Genomic DNA, 22,198 nt, shown 5'->3' on the forward strand with positions numbered 1-22,198 from the left:
TTCCAGAAAGATCATAACCAGTATCGGCCTAAAACAGGGCTGTACACTGGCTCCAACCCTTTTTTAATCTTTATGTTGTTGAGTCTTTGTGTCAAGCCTCCAACATGTTTGCTGCCAGGCTAGGGACCTTAAGAATATTCTGGCTTGCATTTGCAGATCATCTTTGACAGAACTGCACAGGGCTTACAATCTAAATTAGATTTATTTAGTCAGTACGCACTTGCAAACAATCTGTATCCCAATGGAGCCAAATCCAGCGTTATTTTCTCAAGCTCCTCCGTGCCTAAGACTATGAGTTGGTGATTGGGCTCCGAGCGATTGGAACTAATTAACTCTTAACTATCTAGGGTATAATCTTTCCAATACAACATCTCTGGAGATGTGGAGGTCTATTTTGCAGGGTAAACTTTGCACCCTTTCTTCTCAGATGAAATGTCTTCTCTTGAATATTTAAATTCTCTATTTTGCCTATATTGAGATTCTACAAGATGAAGATTGAGTCGGTATTGTTTTATGGCTAGATATGCGTTTGATAGATCTGGGAAATCTCTTGAATATCATCCAGAGCAAAATTTGGAAGGGGTTTCTGGGTCAGTGTTCTGAATGCCATTATTCGTCATGAGTGCTGTTTGATATCTTTAAAGTCTCGTTTTTCATGGAGGCAGTTGACGAATTATGCTAAGATCATCCAACTGACGGAAAATTCTTTATACTGTGATCTGAGTATAATCATGAGGGAAGTTTCATTGGACCCTTAAGCATTTTAGAGCCAATATGTCAGATCTTCTGAAGGCAATTGTAGCTTCCGAAGAAGATCTACTTCACCATTCTGCGAGCGTCAAGAAAAAATGTTTCATCTATAATTGGTCAGCTACTATGGATATAACCACCAAGTACGCTACACCTATGTTGAATATGCACATTTTCCTCATAGAAGTGATTCTCTCCCTGTGCATCTGAAACAATTTCATTGAGTATATGCGCTTTAGGATGAATAAACTACACACCCTGGAAAGGACTAAACATTGGAAATCTTAAACAAGCACTTCGCACTTTTACCTGCAGATATTGCACTATGGATGACTCTCAGGAAACCCTAAGGCATTGGGTTACTGTTTGCCTGCATTTTAACATTTCTAGGGACCGATTTTTTCAAGATTCTATTCATTTGGGCACTCGTTATTGGATAAACTTGTTTTGGTCCAGATTGATGTGGGGGGAGAATGCGTCTTTCATAGTTGCGCTGCATCATTTTTAAGATATTGGATGTATTGATGTCAATATGTCTGTATGTTTGCATTTGTATAAGGTTTGCTGTAAACCAACGCAATAAAAAAATAAAAAGAAATAGGGCGTACTAACTTATTGTGTTTAGGTTTTTATATAGCTGGAAGCCAATAGGGAACGTGGGATTAACATGTACTTGTTACTTGTAATGTATTGAAATTTTGTGGTTTTTGTCTTTAAATACTGGGACTCCATTTGGGCGGGTCGAGAGCGTTTTCAGTTCCAAGGACCTGACTGATTCTGACGCTGTAATTTGCATGTATTAAAGCTGCTTTCCTTCCAAATCGTGCACTACATTATTGCTTCATTGGATTGCTTTTTCCGATCGGTCGGTTTTTGAACCTACCATACAGAAGCCATTCCCATAGGTGATTAAGAGACTTTCAGAGGTGCAGGTCCGTTTTATACACTTCAGATAAATCCACAGAGCATTGCTCACATCCAGCTTGTACAGGTTTATTTTGGCATCGAATTCCGGAATGAGGAAAAAGACTGGCAATAAAAACAATTGAATGCAGATCCTTTTATGAGGTTTGCCATAAATCAGATCTTCAGGGACCAGGCTGCGAAGGCTAGAGATTGGGGAGATGGATAAAGAATGTTCACTACCTGCTGAGATGGAATGTCTGCCCTCAAGGCATTCCCTGTCCATGGAAGTCCAATCATTTAGAGAAGGTCCAAAAGCAGGCTCTGGTTCCACCACTGAAGGGATAGGAGAATCGAGTAACAGCCTAGTCGGCACCTCAGTGTGTACAGAACTTGTGCTATCAGTGGCAGGGAAGGAAATAAGTAAAGAATTGGTATATTCATTAAAGATGACATTATTTCACAGACAGCCTATTACCCCCTATGAAGGTAAGGAACAAAGTACTTAACCATGGTAATGCTCTTTCTACTAGAAGATCCTCTCACAGAGTCCTCATCTTTGATATACCGATAACCTGCTTGAAACAGGACATTTTTTTATTTTCTTGAGTGGCAAAAGGGTTGATCAGAGATCTCCGCCAAGAGTCAAATATTTGATTTAAAACCATGGAAGATACCGCACACAATGGGGGTTTGGCTTTTCCTATTGAGAGCGTTGGTCTGAACATGTTCCCCACCCAAGTGAGTCGCCCCTGGGACTGTTCTGTGGTTGATGCAGCACATTCATAAGTCAATCGCTAATCTGTAAGGTTGAGGGAACTTGAACCCTTCCAACGTGTTTAAGTAGAGCATGGCTATTGTATTACTGATCAATATCAATCCTCTGGAACTGCCAACTGATCTGCGAAATAATTTAAGGGCCAGAAAAAGCACAGTTATTGCAGGAAGGTGATGTGCTGGTACTTGTGTGAGTAGCTCTTCAAGTCGTGCACCTAGAGATTGCACTTGTGCCTCCCCGACCCGTGAGTGAGGCGCGAGTTGCAATGGACACCACTTGGTCAGAGACAACTCCCACAAAAGGTTTGTAGCCTTCATCCACAAACTAGGTCTGATCTGACTGCTTTGAAGACCAGATGTAACCGTGCTTGTGACCAAGTGGCCTGAGCCAAAGGGAAGTTTTAACAATCCTCAACCTCTTCAAAGTATGAATAAACACTGTCCGATGACAGTCTGGGGACCCTCCTCTATGACAGCGATTTAAAGCCATTTGTGAACCTTTTCACAAAAGTTTGATTAAAGTTAAGCAAGGAGAGGAAGGGAAGTAGATAGAAGACGTCAGAACATGAAACTGCCGGAACAAGACCCTGTTCCTTCCTGGAATCTTGTGACACCTACCTGAAAGATGTTACTGCTTCGTTTATTAACAGATTCCCAAATGATATAGAAGAAAACCTTGGGGTCTGGGGTGGGGGTTCCATTCCTTCTGGGAGAATGCACCGCAGAACCACAAAGTCGTTATATGTCTTGTGGCCTGGCCTAGAAGATTCTAAAGACCCAAAAGACTCATCCTACAGCAATCTTCTGAGCGGAAAAAGCAGTGGCTTCCAGTGCCCATTTCGCTATTGTGGTGAAAGACTTGGCTGCAAGAGTATTGACCTTTTCCTAAAGGCTCCACATTTATAATCAGGTGTAAAAAGGTCAAAGAAAGGTAGGCTTCTAAAGTGGCCTGTCATGATCACTTTAGTGCCTCTAAGCCACGCGTAATGCCTTACATCGTGAGCTAAACACAGTCTGCATGCAGTGTTCAGGTACCCATCGGCTGATTCCAGCATTTTATGGGAGGCCTGCTAAGCATATGTTATATCTGTCTGAAACATTGTGTCTGCTATAGTGAGAGGTCAGACGTGAACTCAGAGGTCTTTCCACAGTTTAACATAGACGCTGCAGATATAGCATCTACAATGGTTTAAATCAATTGAAGGGAATATTCTCTTCTCTGACCGTCACGGGTAGCGAGGACTGACAGGACAAAGGGTCAGAGGGGGCCCTGCATGGTCCAAACACCACCAACAGTACAGCTGAGTGAGCAGGAGGATTAGTGCAAAATCAAAATGTCTTGCCTGTGATGATGCAAACTTTTCAATCCAACATCCTGCACTTAGCTGCACCTGACTGAAGAGCCTCGCAAATGTTTCTAGCCTCTGCATGAACCCCTGGCTGCACTGTAATACCTGAGCAATCAGACTTTACTGAGAGGACTCTCTCCAGCAGGGACATCATTCAAGGAGGGGGCAGTGCATCAGTACTCTAAGATCCCATCTCCACAAGGAATCTATTGTGAAACCCCCCCTGACTAAAAAAGGGAGGGTCTTCCTCTTCCTCATCTCAGACCTTGTCACACAATAGGCTGAGGTGGTTGGTGAAAACCCAGTAAAGGAAGGACTTAGTTGTCTGATGCCCGAGGAACCACGAGTGCAACAGGACGGGCAGTGGCAATGGAGTTCAGAGGCACAGGGGACAGTCCTTGTGCTGAGGTACAGTCGTGACCTCCAAAACAAGGTCCTTGATTAAATTCCCTATTGCAGATTAGGTAATAAATGAAGAGAACAGTGTAAAGAAAGGCTCCTCTTATCATCCATATGGGCATCAGGTCCTAGTTCAAGCTATAGGTCAATTGGGTATTACTGGGTGAATAACCATTGCCTTTGGCAAGTTGTTAAAGGGATACAGGAGACGGTACAACATTCAGTGCGGAGGAATTGCAGGGAATCGCAAAGCTTTAGGAGGACACTACTTTGGGCTTTAGCTCAGGATGAGAGGATAAAAACACTTAAATGTCTTCTTCCTTTGAAGTTCCTTTAGGAAATATCCTTCAGGGATTGCTGTTTTGCATGTGGTGGGGGCACTACTGGGTGTGTATGATTAGGGAGGAAGTAGACTGGTAGCAGCTGGTTCATAAACCAAATGATGTTGCCTCAAACACTTGGATGGAGATCGGAAGGAAGTGGGTTTGAAAAGGGCCTGAGGTTTTGCAGATTGCCCAGTTGCAGGAGGCTATGGTTTATGATTAGGCCCAGAAGGTCCCTCCAATGCTAGACAAGGTTTATATCTGCACAGAGGTTGCACAATAACATGGTGTTGCTGTTGGGGTTAGGCTACTGTAAGGAGGGCCTTGAGCCAAGTCAGTGATAAGTTGGGGCAACCAAGGTGAAGCCAGTGGATGAATACCTCTGGTGCAGGAAAGGGTCTGATGAACTCTCAGGAAATGCGACACATGGAGCCTGAGAAGGGGCATTTACTTTTTTTTTTTGCAAACCAAGAAAGGTTGTCGATTGCTCTGTAGGTTCTTGATTGAAGGTCTGCTTTCTGCATGTAAAGACCAGAATGGCAATGTAATACAGAAGACAATGGCCCTCATTACATGTTTGTCGGTCTGGAATTAATGGTGCCGGTAAAACTGTACCGGGGGTGCCGTTCCGCCCGCCAGGTTTGCCGCAGAGTTTACAACATGGTGCCAGCGTTTCTGCGATCCCCAGGGGATTAACAGAATTGCCGGCGCCCGATTTACCGACCACCGGGGTTGTAATGCCCTGGTAAATCCGGCAAATCTGGCACCAGTAATTCACTACAGGTCCGTTGGTAGCAACCTGCCGGTTTTACTGGGATGGCTACCGCCGGTCTCATAATGAGGGCGAATAAGCATCTAGGCACTGTCAAGTCTGAGGTAATCCAGAAAGAGGGAATACTGGTCAGGAAGAGGAAAAATGTCACATAGGCCGAACCAACACATCCAAGGGAATAGGTTTGGGACATCCTAAGAAAAAAAATAAAATGCATTTAGGCACAGGGAAGCACAGTTGCCGCGTGAATCTCCAGTGCAGTCAAGATAGAAGAAATGGTCAGACAGTTTGGACAGGCAAAATGCACGAGGATGGTCCCATACTTGGGAAATAGGGTGTGTGTCCTTGTGTTTCGACAATGCTTTTGAAAATGAATGCTGCTACTAAACAATGCTCCGGTCCTGTGCCCCAACCTAAAACGGCAACCCAATAGTATGGAGGAAAAGGGAAGTGACACAGGAGTGTCAGGTTTTATGGAAAAAAAAAAGTGTGTCTCCCATCCCAAACTGTTTTGTAGTTTCTGATACGGTTGCACCTATATTTATAATACATAATTCAAGAATACACTTAAATGAAAATTGGTTTTGGTAAAAGTACATTACAACTCCCCTCCAGAAATACTACTATATCATTTAGGGAAAAAATTTGAATTCAGTGAATCTGTACTTACTATCTTTGGGTTTACAATTGTTGAGGTATGTTCAAGCTCTGTAATTGGCTTCCATGTCACATGGTTCAGAATTCGCACCTAATATAAAGAAGCAATTTTACCAGTGAATACTAGAGTATCGCGACAAACATTGGTGCAGATTTCCAACACAACAGCTTTAACGATCCTATAACCTTTTCATCATAACTGCCGATTGCCAAGAATTGACTGCTGGGGCTCCAGGTGACAGACTTGATACCCAGAGACCATTCATAAGCACGAAATGTTGACAGCAATCGACCATCCAGTGAGTAAAGCAAAATCTTGTACTGCAACAAAAAGAGGTTGAATATAAATGTCAAAAATACACTGGAAAACAAACGGTAGGGAGACAATTCAAGCAACAGAATGATACACTCTACGTACCCTTGCCTTTATCAAAACACTGCAAATAACTTATACTATGCAACCGACTCGTAACACTCGTGCAATTCAGAAAGGAAACCAAGACCCACAGTTTCAAAAAGCACCTTCTTCACAACCCCATATGATGCACCCAGTCTGCCCTTACAGCCCACACTACTGTCACATTCCAGACCATCCCTTTTAGCAATGTTACGTGTTGCCCACTAACTGTTAATGTCAGCTATTCCCGGACCACACAGAGCATGCCAATAAGAAATGCTATGTTGCAAGACCATCTACTGTATGTCTTTACGCCCTAATGGTATACAGCTCTGTTTCTCATAGCTAGGTTTGTGCTCCATAAATATTCAAAATAAAACAGAAACATTGCATTTACTAATAAGGAAACAGACAATGCAGGAAAAGAACAAGTTACTTACCAACTGGTAACTTTCTTTCGAATGGATGTTCCTCCAACACATTCCACATCTTTGACATGTAATGTCCACAGCTGTGCACTTCGGAAACTTTTTCGGCAGAGGGCGTCTTGCGTCGATGGCGTCGGGTTGATGTCCCTCGAAGGCCTCTGTCGAGGGCGACGTCTCCAGATGTTATAAATAGGACACACAGCGCCCGTAGCCTCAGTTTAAGTTGCTTCCCTCAGAACGTGTGGCACCAGTCTCATACCTGCTTGACTGTACTTAGCCTTGCGGAAACGGAAGCTGCAATCGCATAGGAAATTCTCCTGAGGGGCAGGCTGGGAGGGCGATGTGGAATACGTTAGAGGAACATCCAGTCGAAAGAACGTTAACAGTTAGTAAGTAACTTGTTCTTTGAACGGATTGTGTCCTCCAACGTATTCCACATCTTTGCCAGACTCCCAAAGCAGTACAAGTAAATGGAGAAGGGAAAATAATTTAGAGAACCCAATTAGATTGCGGAATAAAGAACCGCCTTCCAAAAGGCCATATCCTGGCCATGGATTGTATCCAGGGAATAATGTTTGACAAAAGGTGTGGATTGAAGCCCATGTAGCGGCATCACAAATATTCCGAATAGGAACACCCCGCTGGAGCGCGGTGGAGGTAGCCACGCATCTAGTGGAATGAGCTCGCAACCCTTCATGGAGGGTCCTTACTCGCCAATCGGTAACACTCCGTAATGGTGAGGATAATCCACCTGGACAAGGTCTGTTTGGTAACAGCCTGGCCCAATCGGTGTCCAGCATATCCCACAAAGAGTTGATCGTCCACTCTAACCCTGGACATGCTAGAAATGTAAAAGCTCAGAGCTCTCCAAGGATCCAACTGATGGAGTCGCTTCTCTTCCTTACCAGGATGAGGAGGGTAGAAAGATGGAAGAACCACCTTTTGACTCAAATGCTATTCAGATACTACCTTAGGTAGAAAAGAAGGACATACTCGCAGTACAACCCTATCCTTGTGAAACACAGTAAAGGGTGGCTCAGATGAAAGTGCCTGCAATTCACTCACTCTGCGAGCGGAAGTAACCGCAACCAAGAACACAGTCTTGAAGGACAGTAATCTCAAAGGACAAGAGAGCAAAGGTTCAAACAGAGCACCCATGAGAAATTTCAAAACCAAATTCAAATCCCAAACCGGCACCTGGAAAGGGGACGGCAGGAATACATTAGCCAGTCCGTTAAGAAACTGAGAAATCAAAGGAATCTTAAATTAAGAACATTCTTCGGATGAGCGCTTAAAGATAGACAGCGTCGCCAGGTAACCTTTAATGGTACCCACTTGGAAGGCCCCTGTGGGCAAAAGAAAGTAAGAAGGACAAAACCATAAGAATGGAGCACTGAAAAGGATCAACATTGTGATCTCTGCACTAGTTGCAGATCTTTCGCCAACAGCAATGGTACAGGGATTTTGTTGCAGGCCGCCTGGCCCAAAGCAACACCTCCATAACGTCATCCGGGAGGCCCCAATCCTTAACCTTCACGCTTGGTATCTGAAAGGTTGAGGTAGGAGTGTCTTGACCTCTGGATGGAGAACCTGATCCCCCCCCCTCCCTCCCTCCTCATGCGCAAGAGCAGATCCTCTCGGTAGGGAAGACGGTGTGGAGGGCAGATGGACATTTCTAGAAGGTCCGGGTACCACGCTCTTCTGGCCCAATCTGGAGTAATGAGGATCATGTGGGAACCGAACCTCCATAACCTTTGCAACGCATACAACAGTGGGAATGACCAATCCACCACAAACACGTCTCCTAGGCTCCTCTTGGAGGAAATTCCCTTGAGCAGAATCGCTTGCACTTCCGGTTGACACTGGTGGCGAAGAGATCCACTTCCGGGGTTCCCCAAAGGGCGGAAGATCTGACGGACTTTCCAAGCCAACTCCCACTCGCGAGAGATCGTGCTCTGCCTGCTCAGAGCGTCCGCCACTGCATTTTCATCTCTGGCCAGATGTACTGCTGAGATCGAAATTTCCTGCTGGATGGCCCCGAACCAGAGCTGCATTGCCTCTCTGCACAATGGGAGTGACCCTACCCCCCTTTTTTGTTGAGGTAATGCATGGCCACTGTGTTGTCCGTCATGATCAGGACACTCCTCCCCCGTACAGAAGGCAGAAAAGCCTTCAGGGCTAGACTGATGGCCCTCAGCTATAACAGATTGATGTGGAGTTTGGACTCCGACGGAGACCAACGAGCGATGGCTGTCAAATCGTTGGCATGAGCGCCCCATCCTGTGAGGGAAGCATCTGTCACTACAGTCACCTCCGGCCATGGTTGCCAAAAAGTTTCCCCCTTCATTAGGTTCCCTTTGTTGGCCCACCACAGAAGATCCTGGGAGACCGAGAGTGTAATCGGAACGGGATCCAACATCTTGCCGGAGAACTGTGACCACTGCATCTTGAGGACCCACTGCAGGGATCTCATCCGCAGCCTGGGCTCTGGCACCAGAAAAATGCAGGATGCCATGAGGCCAAGCAACCTTAAGAATTTGAATGCCGGGAGACTCTGGGCATGTTGAAAATTGTCCCCCATCTGCACAGTGTGATGAGCTCTTACCTTGGGAGGCGAACACTTCCAAGGATGTGTCTAACACAGCCTTGATGTACTGGAGCTGTTGGGAAGGTGTCAGTTGAGACTTCTTGAAATTCAGGGAGAAGCCCAGCCTGTGGAGGGTGCAGCAGGTGAGACCGAGAAGATCCAATGCTTGCTCGGGAGAGAGCGCTTGGATCAGCCAGTCATCCAGGTAGGGGTAGAGGTTAATCCCCCCTCGCCCGAGTTACGCTGCCACCACCACCATTAGCTTGGTGAAGACCCTCGGGCGGAGGTCAATCCGAACGGCAGGACCCGAAACTGAAAGTGCGAGTCGCCAGCCGCAAACCTCAGGTACTGTGTGCGCGGGATGGATCGGCACATGAAAGTAAGCATCCTTGAGGTCCAGAGACACCAACCAATCCTGAAGTTGAAGGGCCTGGAGGACTTGAGAAAGAGTGACCATCTTGAACTTGTCCTTACAGAGAAGTTAGTTCAACCAACGCAAGTCCATTATGGGTCTCAATCCCCAGTCTTTCTTTGGGATAAAAAAATAAGGGGAATACCATCCCTTGTTCCTCTCCGCTACAGGCACCAGTTCTATAGCGCCTTTTTCCAGCAGGGACAAGATTTCCTGCGTAAGGAGTGGATCCGGAAGCTTCAAAGAGAGTTTCCCCGGTGGCTTGTCGCAAGGCCGCTGAAGGAAGGGTAGGCAGTAGCCATGGGCTATGGTATCCAGAACCCACGCATCTGAAGTAATGGCACGCCACTCTTCGAGATGCTGAGACAGTCTGCCCCCAACCGACGAACCATGGGAAATGGCCTCATGTCTGTTTGGAAGCGGCTGCAGCAGTGCCTGAAGGCAAAGAGGCAGCTGCCTGAGCGGCTTTGGCACCATGATTTCCCCGATCACCACCGGTACTTTTTTGCTGGCGCCTTAGACTGGTGACCCCTCTCGTTCTACCAAAGGAGGAGTAGTAACAAAAAGAACCTCCCCTTCATTTCTGTCCCCTAGGACGAAAAGGCAGAGGCTGACGAAAGGTGCTGCACTCAAAGATTTAGCTGCAGCTTTCGAGGTCTGCAACCTCTCAAGGCTCTCGTCAGCCTTGCCGCCAAACAAATGTGCGCCATCAAAGGGCATGTTGAGAAGACGGGCCTGCACATCCGGAGCAAAATCCGACATCCGCAACCACACAAATCTGCGTATGACAGTGCTCGCAGCTATGGATCGGCTAACACTGTCGGCCGTATCCAAACCCGACTGAAGGGATTCGCACATGGCATCCTTGCCGTCCTTCACGAGAGCAAGGAACCCATCCCTTTCTTCCCCCTCGGGAATATGCTCAGCCGCTAACGAAACAGTTCCAAGAGTGTGTGAAAACCTTGCCAAGGCACAAGTGGAGTTGGTCGATTTAAATGCCATGCTCCCAGCAGAAAATACCTTCTGGGCCCAACCATCGAAGCACTTGTCGTCCTTTTCCAGAGGGATAGTAGGGTACGGCTCCTGCCTCGAGGTGGCCGTAGCCGCCTGAACCACAAAACTCTCGGGAGTGGGGTGAGCAGATAAATAGCTGGGGTCGCTAACGGAAGGGCAGTTTTTCTTAGTCAAAGATGTATTAACAGCGGGAAGAGATTCCGGGGTCTGCCAAGCAGCTGCCACCCCTTTCTGCAAGGTGAGATGAAATGGTAAAACCGGGTCAGAGGACGGACCTTGCTCTAAGAATGCTGTTAGATCATCCTGCACAAAGTTTTCAGGAGGACTGGACCAGCCCAGATACTCCGAGACCCTTGCCATGAGCCTCTTGTATGACGATTCCGCATGAGCCCCCTAGCTGCCTCAAGCTTCCCCTTCCGCTCCTGCAAGGCCTTGGCAGTCAGCGACTGGCATTTCGGAGAGTCATCTGTGTCGTGCGACTCGCCCAGGCACCACAAACAAATGCGGTGCGGGTTGGTGAGCGACATCTTGGACTTGCAGTCCCGGCATGAACACAAGAGGCACGCCGAGTAACACCAAGCAATACGTTCCCGGAAAAAAACAACTGAGGCTATGGGCGCCATGCGTCCTATTTATAACATCCGTTGACATCGCCCTCGGCAGAGGCCTTTGAGGGACATAGACCCGACGCCATCGACGCAGGACGCCCTCTGCCGAAAAAAAGTTTCCGAAGTGCACAGCTGCGGACATTACATGTCAAAGATGTGGAATACGTTGAAGGACACAATCCATTCGAAGGTGTGTTTCTAAATAGCACTCTAATGTCTTAACTTGATCCTTCACTGATATATCTAGAAATGCATTTACTCTTTAGGGGAAAGTATTCTCTGATTTGTTGAATGTAAATGTTCAAGATCAAAGTCATATTAAAGTAAAGTAACTTTTTATCCATTAGCAACAAACCGCAATAGAGGAGGAGCCCTCCTGAGCTGGTCCCAAGATGGATACTTTTTAATGAGCTCCCATTGCTGGCACATTTAGCAAAATAATATTGCATTAATCCTTGACCTTTATGCACTTAAAGTGCCTGACCCTACTTCCTAAACACCACATGCAGCTTTTTGGCAAATATCTGGTGCTATGAATCTGTGCTATGTATAGAGAAATTGCTGGTGGGCATTATGTAGCCGTGCTCAGAATTCCGCCAACCAGAGGGCTCACTGGTGTGCTTGCTTTTCCATGGTTTGTGTGTGAGGAGTCAGGAATGATATTCGGACACAAGATAGATATGATTTTGGCTAAAGACTTATCAGAACGTAAAATGATTGGGGCAAGGCCTTGCCGTCCCTGCACTAGCGGAGTTTCCCTACCTAAACTTAAAGCTAAGGATCTGTCGTGTCAGAATGTCCAAATCAAAAAATGTCCAAAGTACTATTCTGATCCTCACACTCCAAACACACGAATTCTAAAGTAAAAAGGATGTCTTTGGCCTCGAGTGTCTTGCAAATGTTCAGAAGAATGGTGAAAAGTAATGTATAACTTAAACAAAACACACCTTTAAGGATAACTATCCTTGTTACAAAGGGTTCTTTCCTTCCCCTGGATTCGTCTACACTTTATGGGTTTACAAATGACAGTTCTTGACGTCCCTTTTGATTAACAACTAAAGTTATCTTCAAGCCGATTGTCTTTATGTATGGTTGGGATAGCTCGTGTACTCTCCTGCCAAGATGTTTGTTCCCACGTTTTTTAAAACACAGTCTGCTGGCTAATCCTAGTATCCTATTCACTTCCAACTTAACTGGTGCATTTTATTACCAGGATTCCTTTTATACATTTGAAACATCCTGGTACATTCTTCTGCTAGACTTTCTGAAATCACACTTTCCAGTTGCCTGGTATACTCTCCTGCCAGGACTTCTCATCCGCGAGCTTTTGCTCACTCTCCCACCTTTGATGGTTTTGTCCGTTTGCCTTATTGGTTATTATGGTTTAAGGTATTTCCATGTAACTATTGTTCTCCGGCATGGGTCTGGCATGGATTCACATGCCCATGAATGTTCCCCATCATCAGGCTGGGTCCTCGGTAAAAGAAAAAAACGTTTCACTTTAAAACTATTTTGCCTCTAAACCAATCACTGTCCTCGGTCATACCTCACCATCCAATGACCATCCTCTCCCTAAACCCCACATCTGGCAGCCATCTTCAGATTTGGTAAGCACGTAAAGTGGCAGTATGACCAAGAAGAGCTGCAGAAGGGCCGGAGGGAGGGTTCGCATGTGAATCCATGCCAGACTCATGCTGGAGAACAATAGTTACAATTAAGTAACAAACCTTCTCCAGAATGGGGTCTGGCAGGGATGCACATGCTCATGAATAATGAATACACAGCAGTACAACATTAGACAACCAGTCAACTTGGGCCGCTTGCGCTTCCCTCCCCGCACCTTAGGCCACGTGTGCCCCCTCTCTACCTGGCCGCGTGCACCCCTCCCCTCCTCTTAGTCGCTGCATTCCCTCCCATTTTACGACCCTGCATTCCCTGTGGTCTCTCCCCCCTCTCATTTTAGCTCCCTCCCTTGATCTAGTGTGTACTGTTCTTGGCATTTTTGTTTCTCCACGGTTGTTGGCTTACATTACATTGCTTGCATTCCTGTTGTGTACATTCTTTACTTCTAGGTTCCTTTTGTGATTGACCTTTGTGCGTTATCCTTTGCTCTCATTTTGTTCTTTTCTCATTTGCTCTGTTATTGTGCTGTTCCCCACGGTTCTTTGCGTCACACTACACTGATTGCTTCTTCCAATCTAGGTCGCCTGCTGCGCTCTGTGGTTTTCTGTTGGCTCTGTCCTCCTTCCCTTCTAGGTACCCTGCTGCACTCTGTGCTTTGTTGTTGGTTCTTTGCATCTACATCCTTTTCTTCTAGGTTCCCTATTGTGGGTTGTACTTTGCCATTGACTATGTATTGCATCTGATTTCTCGGGTCCGTTGCTATTTGTCCATTTTTTGACCCCTCCTTTTGTATCCCCCTTTTTGTCCCCCCTGCATGCTCCCCAGCGCTAGCCCCCACTCACCACACCCCTTCTAGCTCTCTGCATCCTCATGGTGCTCTCCGTCTCTCCAATCTTCTCTAACTGCTCTCCCATCCCTCTCATTAAGTCTTGCAGTAACAAGCTCAAAAAGGACATCCTGGTCTCCAACCCAGGCCTTCCTATCGCTGATACCTACACCTGCGCTTCCTGCAGACAGACCCATACCAACATCATCTTTGTCGGTCCCTCCCCAGCCTATGGACCCTCCATATGGTATCTGTTCTCTCGCCTTTTTCCCCTTCTCCCATTAATGGTGGCACCCGGTGGGAGGCCCTCCTGGCCCCCTTCCACTCGTCCAAGACCATCATTACCATCATTAATGTCTACTTAAACGGCACTGTCTTGGTCCAGGGCCCTCAGGCCAACCACCTACTTTTTGACAAACTCTTCCCACGCTTCATCAACTACTTTTCCTCTCCTGCTATCCCTTCTTTCCCCTATCTGGCTTCTATGCCGCCTCCATCTTCTGCCACATCTATGGCACCCTCCACTTATTCTCTGGCCACCCCGTTGTCTCCATCCTCCGCCACTGCTCTGGCACCCTCTTCCTCCTCTCCGACTACCCTGCCTTCTCCTCCTCCCCCTGCCCATCCTTGGGCACCTCCAACACATCCGCAGGGCGTACCTCCGACCTGTACCCCTCCACAGAAGTTTTTCAAAGGGGGAAACCTGCTCCACATCGCTACTTTCAACTCTTGCTCAGCTGTCAAACACTCCTCTGATATCTGTTGTCTCCTGGAAGAACTTGATTTGAATGCACTCTGTCTCACTTGGTTCACGGCCAGTTCTGCCACAAGTTTTGACGACCCAGTGGTGGTGTAGCCTTGATCTTCTCGGAGTGGATCCCTGCTTCTATCATTCCTATGCAGGATAACTCCTCCTTTGAATGCCTGGCCTGCAGGCTCTCTATCTCCTGGCCTCTCTCTCTCACTGTGGCCACTTATCTGCAGGCTACCTGGCCAGGACGCCCTCTTCCTCTCTGAGTGGGCTGACCTCTACTTCTCAACTTCTTCTCAGAGACCTGAACATCCACCTGGATGCTCCTTGCCCTTCTTCAGGACTCTTTCGCAACTCTGTGACACACTCTCTCTATTCTTCCCTCTGGCCTGACTCACTTTGCAGGGCACACTGTGAATGTTCTGATCTCCTCTGACCTCCCCTCCTCTAACCCCCTTACCACTCATCTCTGCTGGAGTGATTACTTTCTCCTTTCCTCTCTACCCCTCAGGTCAAGCCGACTCCACCACTGCCACCTACCTTCTCGGTCATCTGACCCATGAAGCGTGTGTCAGTTGAGGCTTTCGCTGCTGCTTTTGCTCCTCCTTCTGCAACTTTGGCTCACTCACACCATGACAGCCCTATCTAACCTTCGTCTCTATCACTAACACTCTTGATGCCCTGGCCCCCATCATGAGGATCTGCTTGAAGCCCAAATCCAAGTGCAACTCTTGGTACAATTCTGACCTCGTCACCCTTAAACGCGAGTGTAGGGTGGCTGAGAGGAAGTAGAGGGCATCAGGCACACCCCTTGACAAAATGGCCTGCTACCTGCTCCAAAGGCAACACAGAAGAGAGCCCACATCCAAGCCTGCGTCTCTGAGGCTGCTAACTCGGGCAAATTCTTCAAAATCTGCAAGGAGCTGGCTCATCCTGCTGCAGTCTCTCCTTCGCATGTTACCTCCCAATCCCTTTGCACGACCTTGGCTTCTCATTTCATCACTAAAACTCAGGATCTGCTGTCCACCCTCTCTTCCTCTACCACCACCTCCTCCTCCTCCTCGTCCTCCTCCTCCACTCCTAGCTCGCCTGTGGCTGTCGCTCCTCCTCCTTTCCCAATCCAGATAACGTTTCTAGACAAAACCAATCTATGAAAGCCTTGTCAAAGCAGGTTCTCCCCTGCTCATCCAGAACCATCAAGGACCACATTGACACCCTTGCTCCAGCCATGGCTGATTTCTGCAATCACTCCTTTGCCACTGGAACCCCCCCCCCATTTTTTCCCCCCAGAAGCACTCCCTTGTGCACACCCTTCTAAAGAAGCCCTATGCTGATCCATCCTCTACGGCTAACTATCACCCAATCTCCATCACTCCTTTTCTGGGCAAACCCTTGATAAAGCTGGCCATCTCCCAGCTCAATCTACACACTGAATCTGTTGGTTGTCTCCACGACCGCCAGTCTGGTTTCAGAACTGCACGAAGCACGGAAACTGCTCTCCTGAAAAACCAGTAAAGACCTGCTCTCAAATCTTGACTCTAACCTTCTGTCCTCAATCTTTCTTCTGCTTTTGATACAGTCAACCATCCATCCTGCTCAATTGCTTCTGTGATAACCTGGTTATCACTGATCAGGCCCTGGACTGGCTGACCACCTGATGTCCCGACTGCTCCACACACTGGTCACCTGGCGACCCTGTGAACCTGGGCCCAGGCTCCTGCATGTCCAGTTGACCTAGCACTGCCTCCGGGCTCCCCCAGCACTTATGGTCTGTATCTGCAACCCTAGAGTCCCTGCTCTGCACTTTTGAGCCACCTGCTGGCTGCACTTACTGAGTAACCTGTACTTCACCACTCCCCCAGACTCCCTTGGCACTTCTCCCCTAACACTTCCCTGCACTTGCGCAATCTGAATGACAAGGCCTAGTAGGATTGTTTTGTCCTCCCTCTGTTCCCCATCCTTGTCTTGTTGAGCATAGAAACAGTTGTGTACAGGTGCGTTATAAATGCCATATTATCACGGGAGGTGACAAGGCTCAAAGGAAGCAATTAACACTTACCCCTGGAACAGACACCTCAAGCGAACAGGTCACGTAGCACTGCCTGGCCAACTCTGGACTCCTCCCATGAATCCCAGTCGACGCAGTAGAACTTGGTGAAGGTATGCATGGACCTCCATGTCAGAGCAGGGGCACACCAGATAGGAACGCCGTCATCCCCGCGATGTTACACTCACCTGGCTCCCACAGAGGCATCGATCTGGACTGGACTGCTGCGGTCTCCACCAATGTGACACGTAGGGCCGAATTGACGGAATGGAATGGCCCACCTAGCTTCGTTTGCTTGGCCCGTAGGAATATTCTTCTGCAAATGGAGAAAGGGAATTAACCACCCGTGGAGTTGAGCGTAAATCCCCCACCCCGCTGTTCTCCCCACTGATCACCTTGGATGTCCCCTCTTATAGTCTCACCTGATGATTTGAAAAGATGAGCTCTCCATCCTGCATTGAGCGCAGGGGCGTGTAGATAACCAGTTGCTTCACTGGCTCGAAGGAATTGGTGAGTTCCAGGACAAGATTGACTCAGATATTCCCGGCAAGACGCCGTAACTATGTAGTTCGTAAGAGTTCAAGTGCCCGACTTTCACTCTTGTCCGATTCCTTGCAGCTTGACCCTAACTGAAGAGTTCCTCGTGGCAACCGGTAATGTTCTGATAAGGATTTGTATTATCCAACACAGTTCGATAAAATAATGTCCATATGTAACCTTTTGCTTTCTCCCTTATTCAGGCGCTGAGAGAAAGTATGAAGTCTCGGGGAATAATACCTCCGGCGGTAAAATCAGGTAAGTCTTTTTGTGGTGAGGAGGGTTCCCCTTGTTAGTCCCTTGTTTCACCTTGCTGTCCTTTTGTTTCCCCTTAGGGGCCGGGGTTCGGCTAGGATGCAGTGGAAGCTGCGCCGACCCGTGAAGAAGAATAGTACCCCCGGTGGTAAAATCAGGTAAGTCTATGGGGGGTATTCCTCTGTGTATTCCCTTGGCTCACCTTGCTGTTCTTGTCTTCTCCCTAGGTGCCAAAGTGCGGCGGGAACATGCAGGACGATGCGGTGGAATGTGAAGATTCTGCGAAGGCCGGTGAGTTCAGCGCGGCGCTGCAGCAGGCGAGGCGACGCGCATAAAATAACTTCTTTTTTCCAGCTCGAAGGCGAGATGGATCGGGAATTCAGGTTAGGATCAAAGGTATTGCTCTTGTTCTAACCTTTTCTCCTTCTTTCTTCCTTTTTCTAGGAGCTCCAAACTCGAGGTGGGCGTGGCAGAAGACTGGATGCTGACTTGCAGGCACGGTGAGCGTTACGCTGCTGGATGCAGAATAACGCGAAGCGTGTGCTGCTCTTCGGGCGTGGTTTAAATAGCCTCCAAAGTAGTCCCAGGTAAGTATTCCTCCCCAGCCCCACCTGAGTAAAAAAATAGTCCCTAGGTAAAATAGTCCCTGCCAAACCTCGTTTGGCCTGGAGCTCTTGCAGCATAGTCTGCATCAGGTAAGTTTGCAGCATGGTCTGCATCAGGTAAGTTTTGATCTATGAGCCTGGTGCCAGGACTGACTCTCCATATGAGCCTGGCGCCATAGGCGCGAGGACTGCACCCAAATAGCCCCTAGCGGGGGTTGTTGGGCTTGCTTGGGGTAACTTGATGCCTGCTTCCGGGGTTGCTGGACTTGGTCTGGGTCCCCGGGGGTAGGCATCATGACACGCGATCGCTCTGGTGGAATGAGCTCTCGGATGGCTCGGCAGAGGCCAGTTAACCAGGCGATGACAGTTCATGAGGCAGTCGGAGAGCCATCTTGAGATGGAAACCTTGAACAAGGCCTTCCCAGGAGTCACAGGTGCAAAGTTCACAAACAGTTGAGAAGTCTTCCGAAAACTATTTATGCGTGCCACGTAGAGTTTCAAGGCACAAGCAACGTCCAGCGAATGCAAGGTCCTCTCTGCCGGCAAAGGATTCGGGAAGAAAACAGGCAACACTAAAGGCTTGTTGAGGTGGAATTCCGACTGAATCTTCGGCCTGAAAGTGGGGTGTGTATGCAGTACCACCCTTAATTCGTGGAAAGTCAGATATGGATGCTTGCAGGATAGGGCCTGAATCTCACCCACTCGTCTGGATGAGGTGATGGCCACAAGGAATGCAGTCTTCCACAAGAGAATCTTTAGGGGCTTGATGCATAGGCTCGAAAGGTTCCCCCATGGTCTTGTAAGGACCATGTAGAGTTCCCATGCTAAGACAGGTGCCTTTACCGGAGGAAAAGATCAAAAAAAGCCCCTTGAGAAACTCATTGACTAGTCTGTGGGACCACAGTGAGGATCTTCCCAGGGATCCGGTGTAGCATGTGATGGCCACCAAGTGTACCTTGATGGATGTGTGAGCCAGACAAGCTTTTGCTAAGGACCTCCGTGCAGTACACTGGCAGCTCAATCTCCAAACTCTAAGGCTGCAGGAGCCATGCCTTCAGGTTGAGCGATCCTGGGTTGTGATTAGGGATTGTAGCCCTCTCCCTGGTGAGCAGATCCGGAAGTAGGCAACTTGATTGGAGGCGACCCTGACAGGCTGAGTAGGTCCAGATACCAAATCTGCCTCAGACATCCCGGGGCGATGAGTATCATCTTGTACCAACACTGTCTGAGTGTGTTGATCATACGTAGCAAGAGAGGAAACTGGGAAAGGCGTACAGAAACAGACGTTCCCATGTGAAGGAGAATGCGTCCCCCATGCTCTTCAGTTGATAGAATTGCTGGCAAACTTCTGGCATTCTGACTTCGCCGCCTTGGCAAGTTTATTATTTTTTTAAATATCATTTTTGTAGGTCTGCCCCATTTGCCAAACAGACGGTCCACCTGATCCTGACCAAGTTCCCACTAGTGGCAGGAGCGCAGCACCCTGCTGAGGGAGTCGACGATGGTGTTCTTGATGCCTGCCAGGTGGAACGGGATGAGGAACAACCCCTGTCCGATGGCACAATGCCACAAATCCCGAGCTTCCTTGGAGAGTGCTGGCGATGGGGTGCTCCCCTGCTTCCCGATGTATAACATGGTGGTGCTATTGTATTTGTATTCATTACATTTTATGTATCGGTTTACACCAAAGTCCTTTACATTACAACAACAACATTTTCAATAGAAGCATGAATATCAAACTAGAATCAAACAATCATTAACAGTATGCACAACAATTAGCGGAGGACAAGGAATGAGAGAAATGGAGGAAAAGTAAGAAGAGAGTGAAAGGAGGGTCAGGAAGGAGGATGAAGATGAGATTTTAAGGAGGAGGGGTAGGAGAAGATGGAACGGATATGGAGAGGTAGAGCGTTCCAATGTAGGGGGCGAGGAGCTGAAAGGATCAGAAGCGGTAAGGGGCACAGGGTGGAGGAGTAACAGAGAGGAGGATTAGATCAGCAGAACGTAGAAGGCGAGAGGGAGTATAGAAAGAGAGGAGGGTGGAGAGGTAGGGAGGGGCAAGGTCGTGAAGAGATTTAAAAACGAGGCAGAGGAAGTTGAATTTAAGTTAGGAATGAAAGGGAAGCCAGCCAAGTGAAGAGAGCGAAGAGGAGATGGAATCTAGAGGGGAGAGAAAGCAAAGAGATGGATAGCAGAGTGATAGAGGGATTTGAGGGGAGCAAGGTAAGAGGCAGGGAGGCCAAAGAGGAGAGCAGCACAGTAAAATAGACAGGAAAAGATGAGGGATGAAATTAAGAGTTTGGTAGCATGGAAGGTGAGGGAAAATCGGATTTTGCAAACATTGAAGAGTTGATCGCGACAGGCTCGGGAGGTAAGAGAGATGTGGAGAGTAAATGAGAGGTTAGAGTTGAAGTAGAGGCCAAGGTTACGAGCAGAGGATGAGAAGGGAAGATTGGAAGGGGGGAAAGAAGATAGAAGGGGGGAGGGAGGAGGAAGTGTGTTGGCAGGGAAGAATAAGACTTCAGTCATCAGTGTTGAGGTAGAGAAAGTGGGAAGACATCCAGTTTTTGATAGCTGTAAGAAAAGAGGATAGTTTGAGGTGGATGTCAGGAGTGAAGGAGGAGAAGGAGAGGTAAAGTTGGATATCATCAGGATAGAAATGGTGAGAGATATCAAAGGAAGAGATAATAGGGGCAAGAAGGGAGGTATACAGTGAAAAGAGGAAAGGGCCAAGCACAGAACCTTGGGGAACCCCAAAGTCAAGGGAGTGTGTAGGGGAGAAACGGCCGCCCCAAGGGACGGTGAAAGAACGATTAGAGAGGTAGGAGGAGAGCCAGTCGAGAACAGAGCCTCTAAGACTGAAAGAGGAGAGACTATTGAGGAGTAAGCGGTGATCGACAGTGTCAAAGGCGGCATAGAGGTTAAGAAGAATAAGAATGGAGGATTGCTTTGAGTAGTGTGCAGTGAGAAGGGAATTGAGAATAGAGGTAAGAGCAGATTCAGTGGAATGTTTAGGACGAAACCCGGATTGCGGAGGGGGGAGGAGTGGGAGGTTGGAAACAAAGGTAGAGAGGTGAGAGTAAACGAGGCGTTCATAAAGCTTAGAAAGGAACGCTAGAAGAGAGATGGGATGAAAGTTGGATGCAAGGAGGGGGTTAGCGGATGGCTTTTTCAGTATTGGGATGATAGTAGCATGTTTAAAGGCAGAAGGAAAGGTGGCAGATGAGACGTGTTGAAGGAGGTGAGGTAGGGAATTAGAAGAGGGTAGATTTTGGGGATAAGAAGGGTAGGGATGGGATCAGAGGGGGCAGCTGTAGGGTGAGTTTTAGACAGGAGGAGGGAGACATCAAAAGAAGTGATGGGGTGAAGTCAGACATGAGGTAGGAAGGGCTGATGCGAGGAGGGGAAGGAGGAGAGTAAGAGGGGGAGCACAATGTGTTGGCGGAGAGAGAGTATCTTGGAGAAGAAATGAGCAAAGCCAGGAGAGGAGAGGGAAGAAGAAAGTGAATAGTCGGAAGTAGGAGGAGAGAGAAGACTATTTAGTGCCTGAAAGATTTGATGAGGCTGAGAGGCTTGGGAGTAGAGAAGATTTGAGAAGTAACAATGTTTGGTTAGACTAAGGCAGGAGTCATAAAGAGAGTGGTAAGAAGTAAGAAAATTGGTTGGCAGGCAAACGGTGTTTGAGCCAGCGTCGCTCAAGGCAACGGAGAAAGCGGCGCATAGAGAGAAGGTGAGGGGAAAGCCAGGGTTGAGCAGGTTTGCAGGAGGGGCGGAAAGAGGAGAGAGGGTGGAGTTGATCAAGACAAGTGGAGAGGGTGGAGGACAAAGTGGATAGGGCATCATTAGCTGGGAGGGAGGAAAAGTCAGAAAGAGGGGGGGAGATAGGAAGAACAGGTATCAAAAAAGAGAGAAGGGTTGAAGTTACGGAGATCCCGTCTAGAGAAAGAAGTAGGAGAAGTAGGAGATTGAGGGGGAGTGAGAGAGAATGAGAGTAAGGCGTGATCGGAGAGGTAGGCGGGAAGGGAGGAGACAGAAGAGGAAAAAGAGGAGACAAAGATAAGATCAAGAGTGGATCCAGAGGAGTAAATAGGTGGAGTAGGGAGAGAAGTGAGGAGGTAGGAGTCAAGAATGGCCAGCAGAGGAGAGGGTTGGTGGGGAATGGAGAGATAAAGATTGAA

At 47.9% G+C, this 22,198-nt stretch overlaps 1 protein-coding gene across 4 annotated transcripts in view; it reads right to left on the reverse strand.

The window, feature by feature from the left end:
- The window catches only part of WRAP73 (WD repeat containing, antisense to TP73), a 1,098,908-nt gene that overhangs the window by 312,270 nt on the left and 764,440 nt on the right, over positions 1–22,198 (reverse strand). For all 4 annotated transcript variants that reach the window (XM_069610231.1, XM_069610230.1, XM_069610233.1 and 1 more), the window contains 2 exons: positions 6,117–6,251; positions 5,944–6,021 (listed from right to left, as the gene is read on the reverse strand). In XM_069610231.1, the coding sequence (XP_069466332.1) occupies positions 5,944–6,021; positions 6,117–6,251 (213 nt within the window). The remainder of the gene's footprint in view (positions 1–5,943; positions 6,022–6,116; positions 6,252–22,198) is intronic.

Source organism: Ambystoma mexicanum, chromosome 8, assembly GCF_040938575.1.
Source record: "Ambystoma mexicanum isolate Mex_15411 chromosome 8, UKY_AmexF1_1, whole genome shotgun sequence".
In the NCBI taxonomy this organism is placed as follows: domain Eukaryota; kingdom Metazoa; phylum Chordata; class Amphibia; order Caudata; family Ambystomatidae; genus Ambystoma; species Ambystoma mexicanum.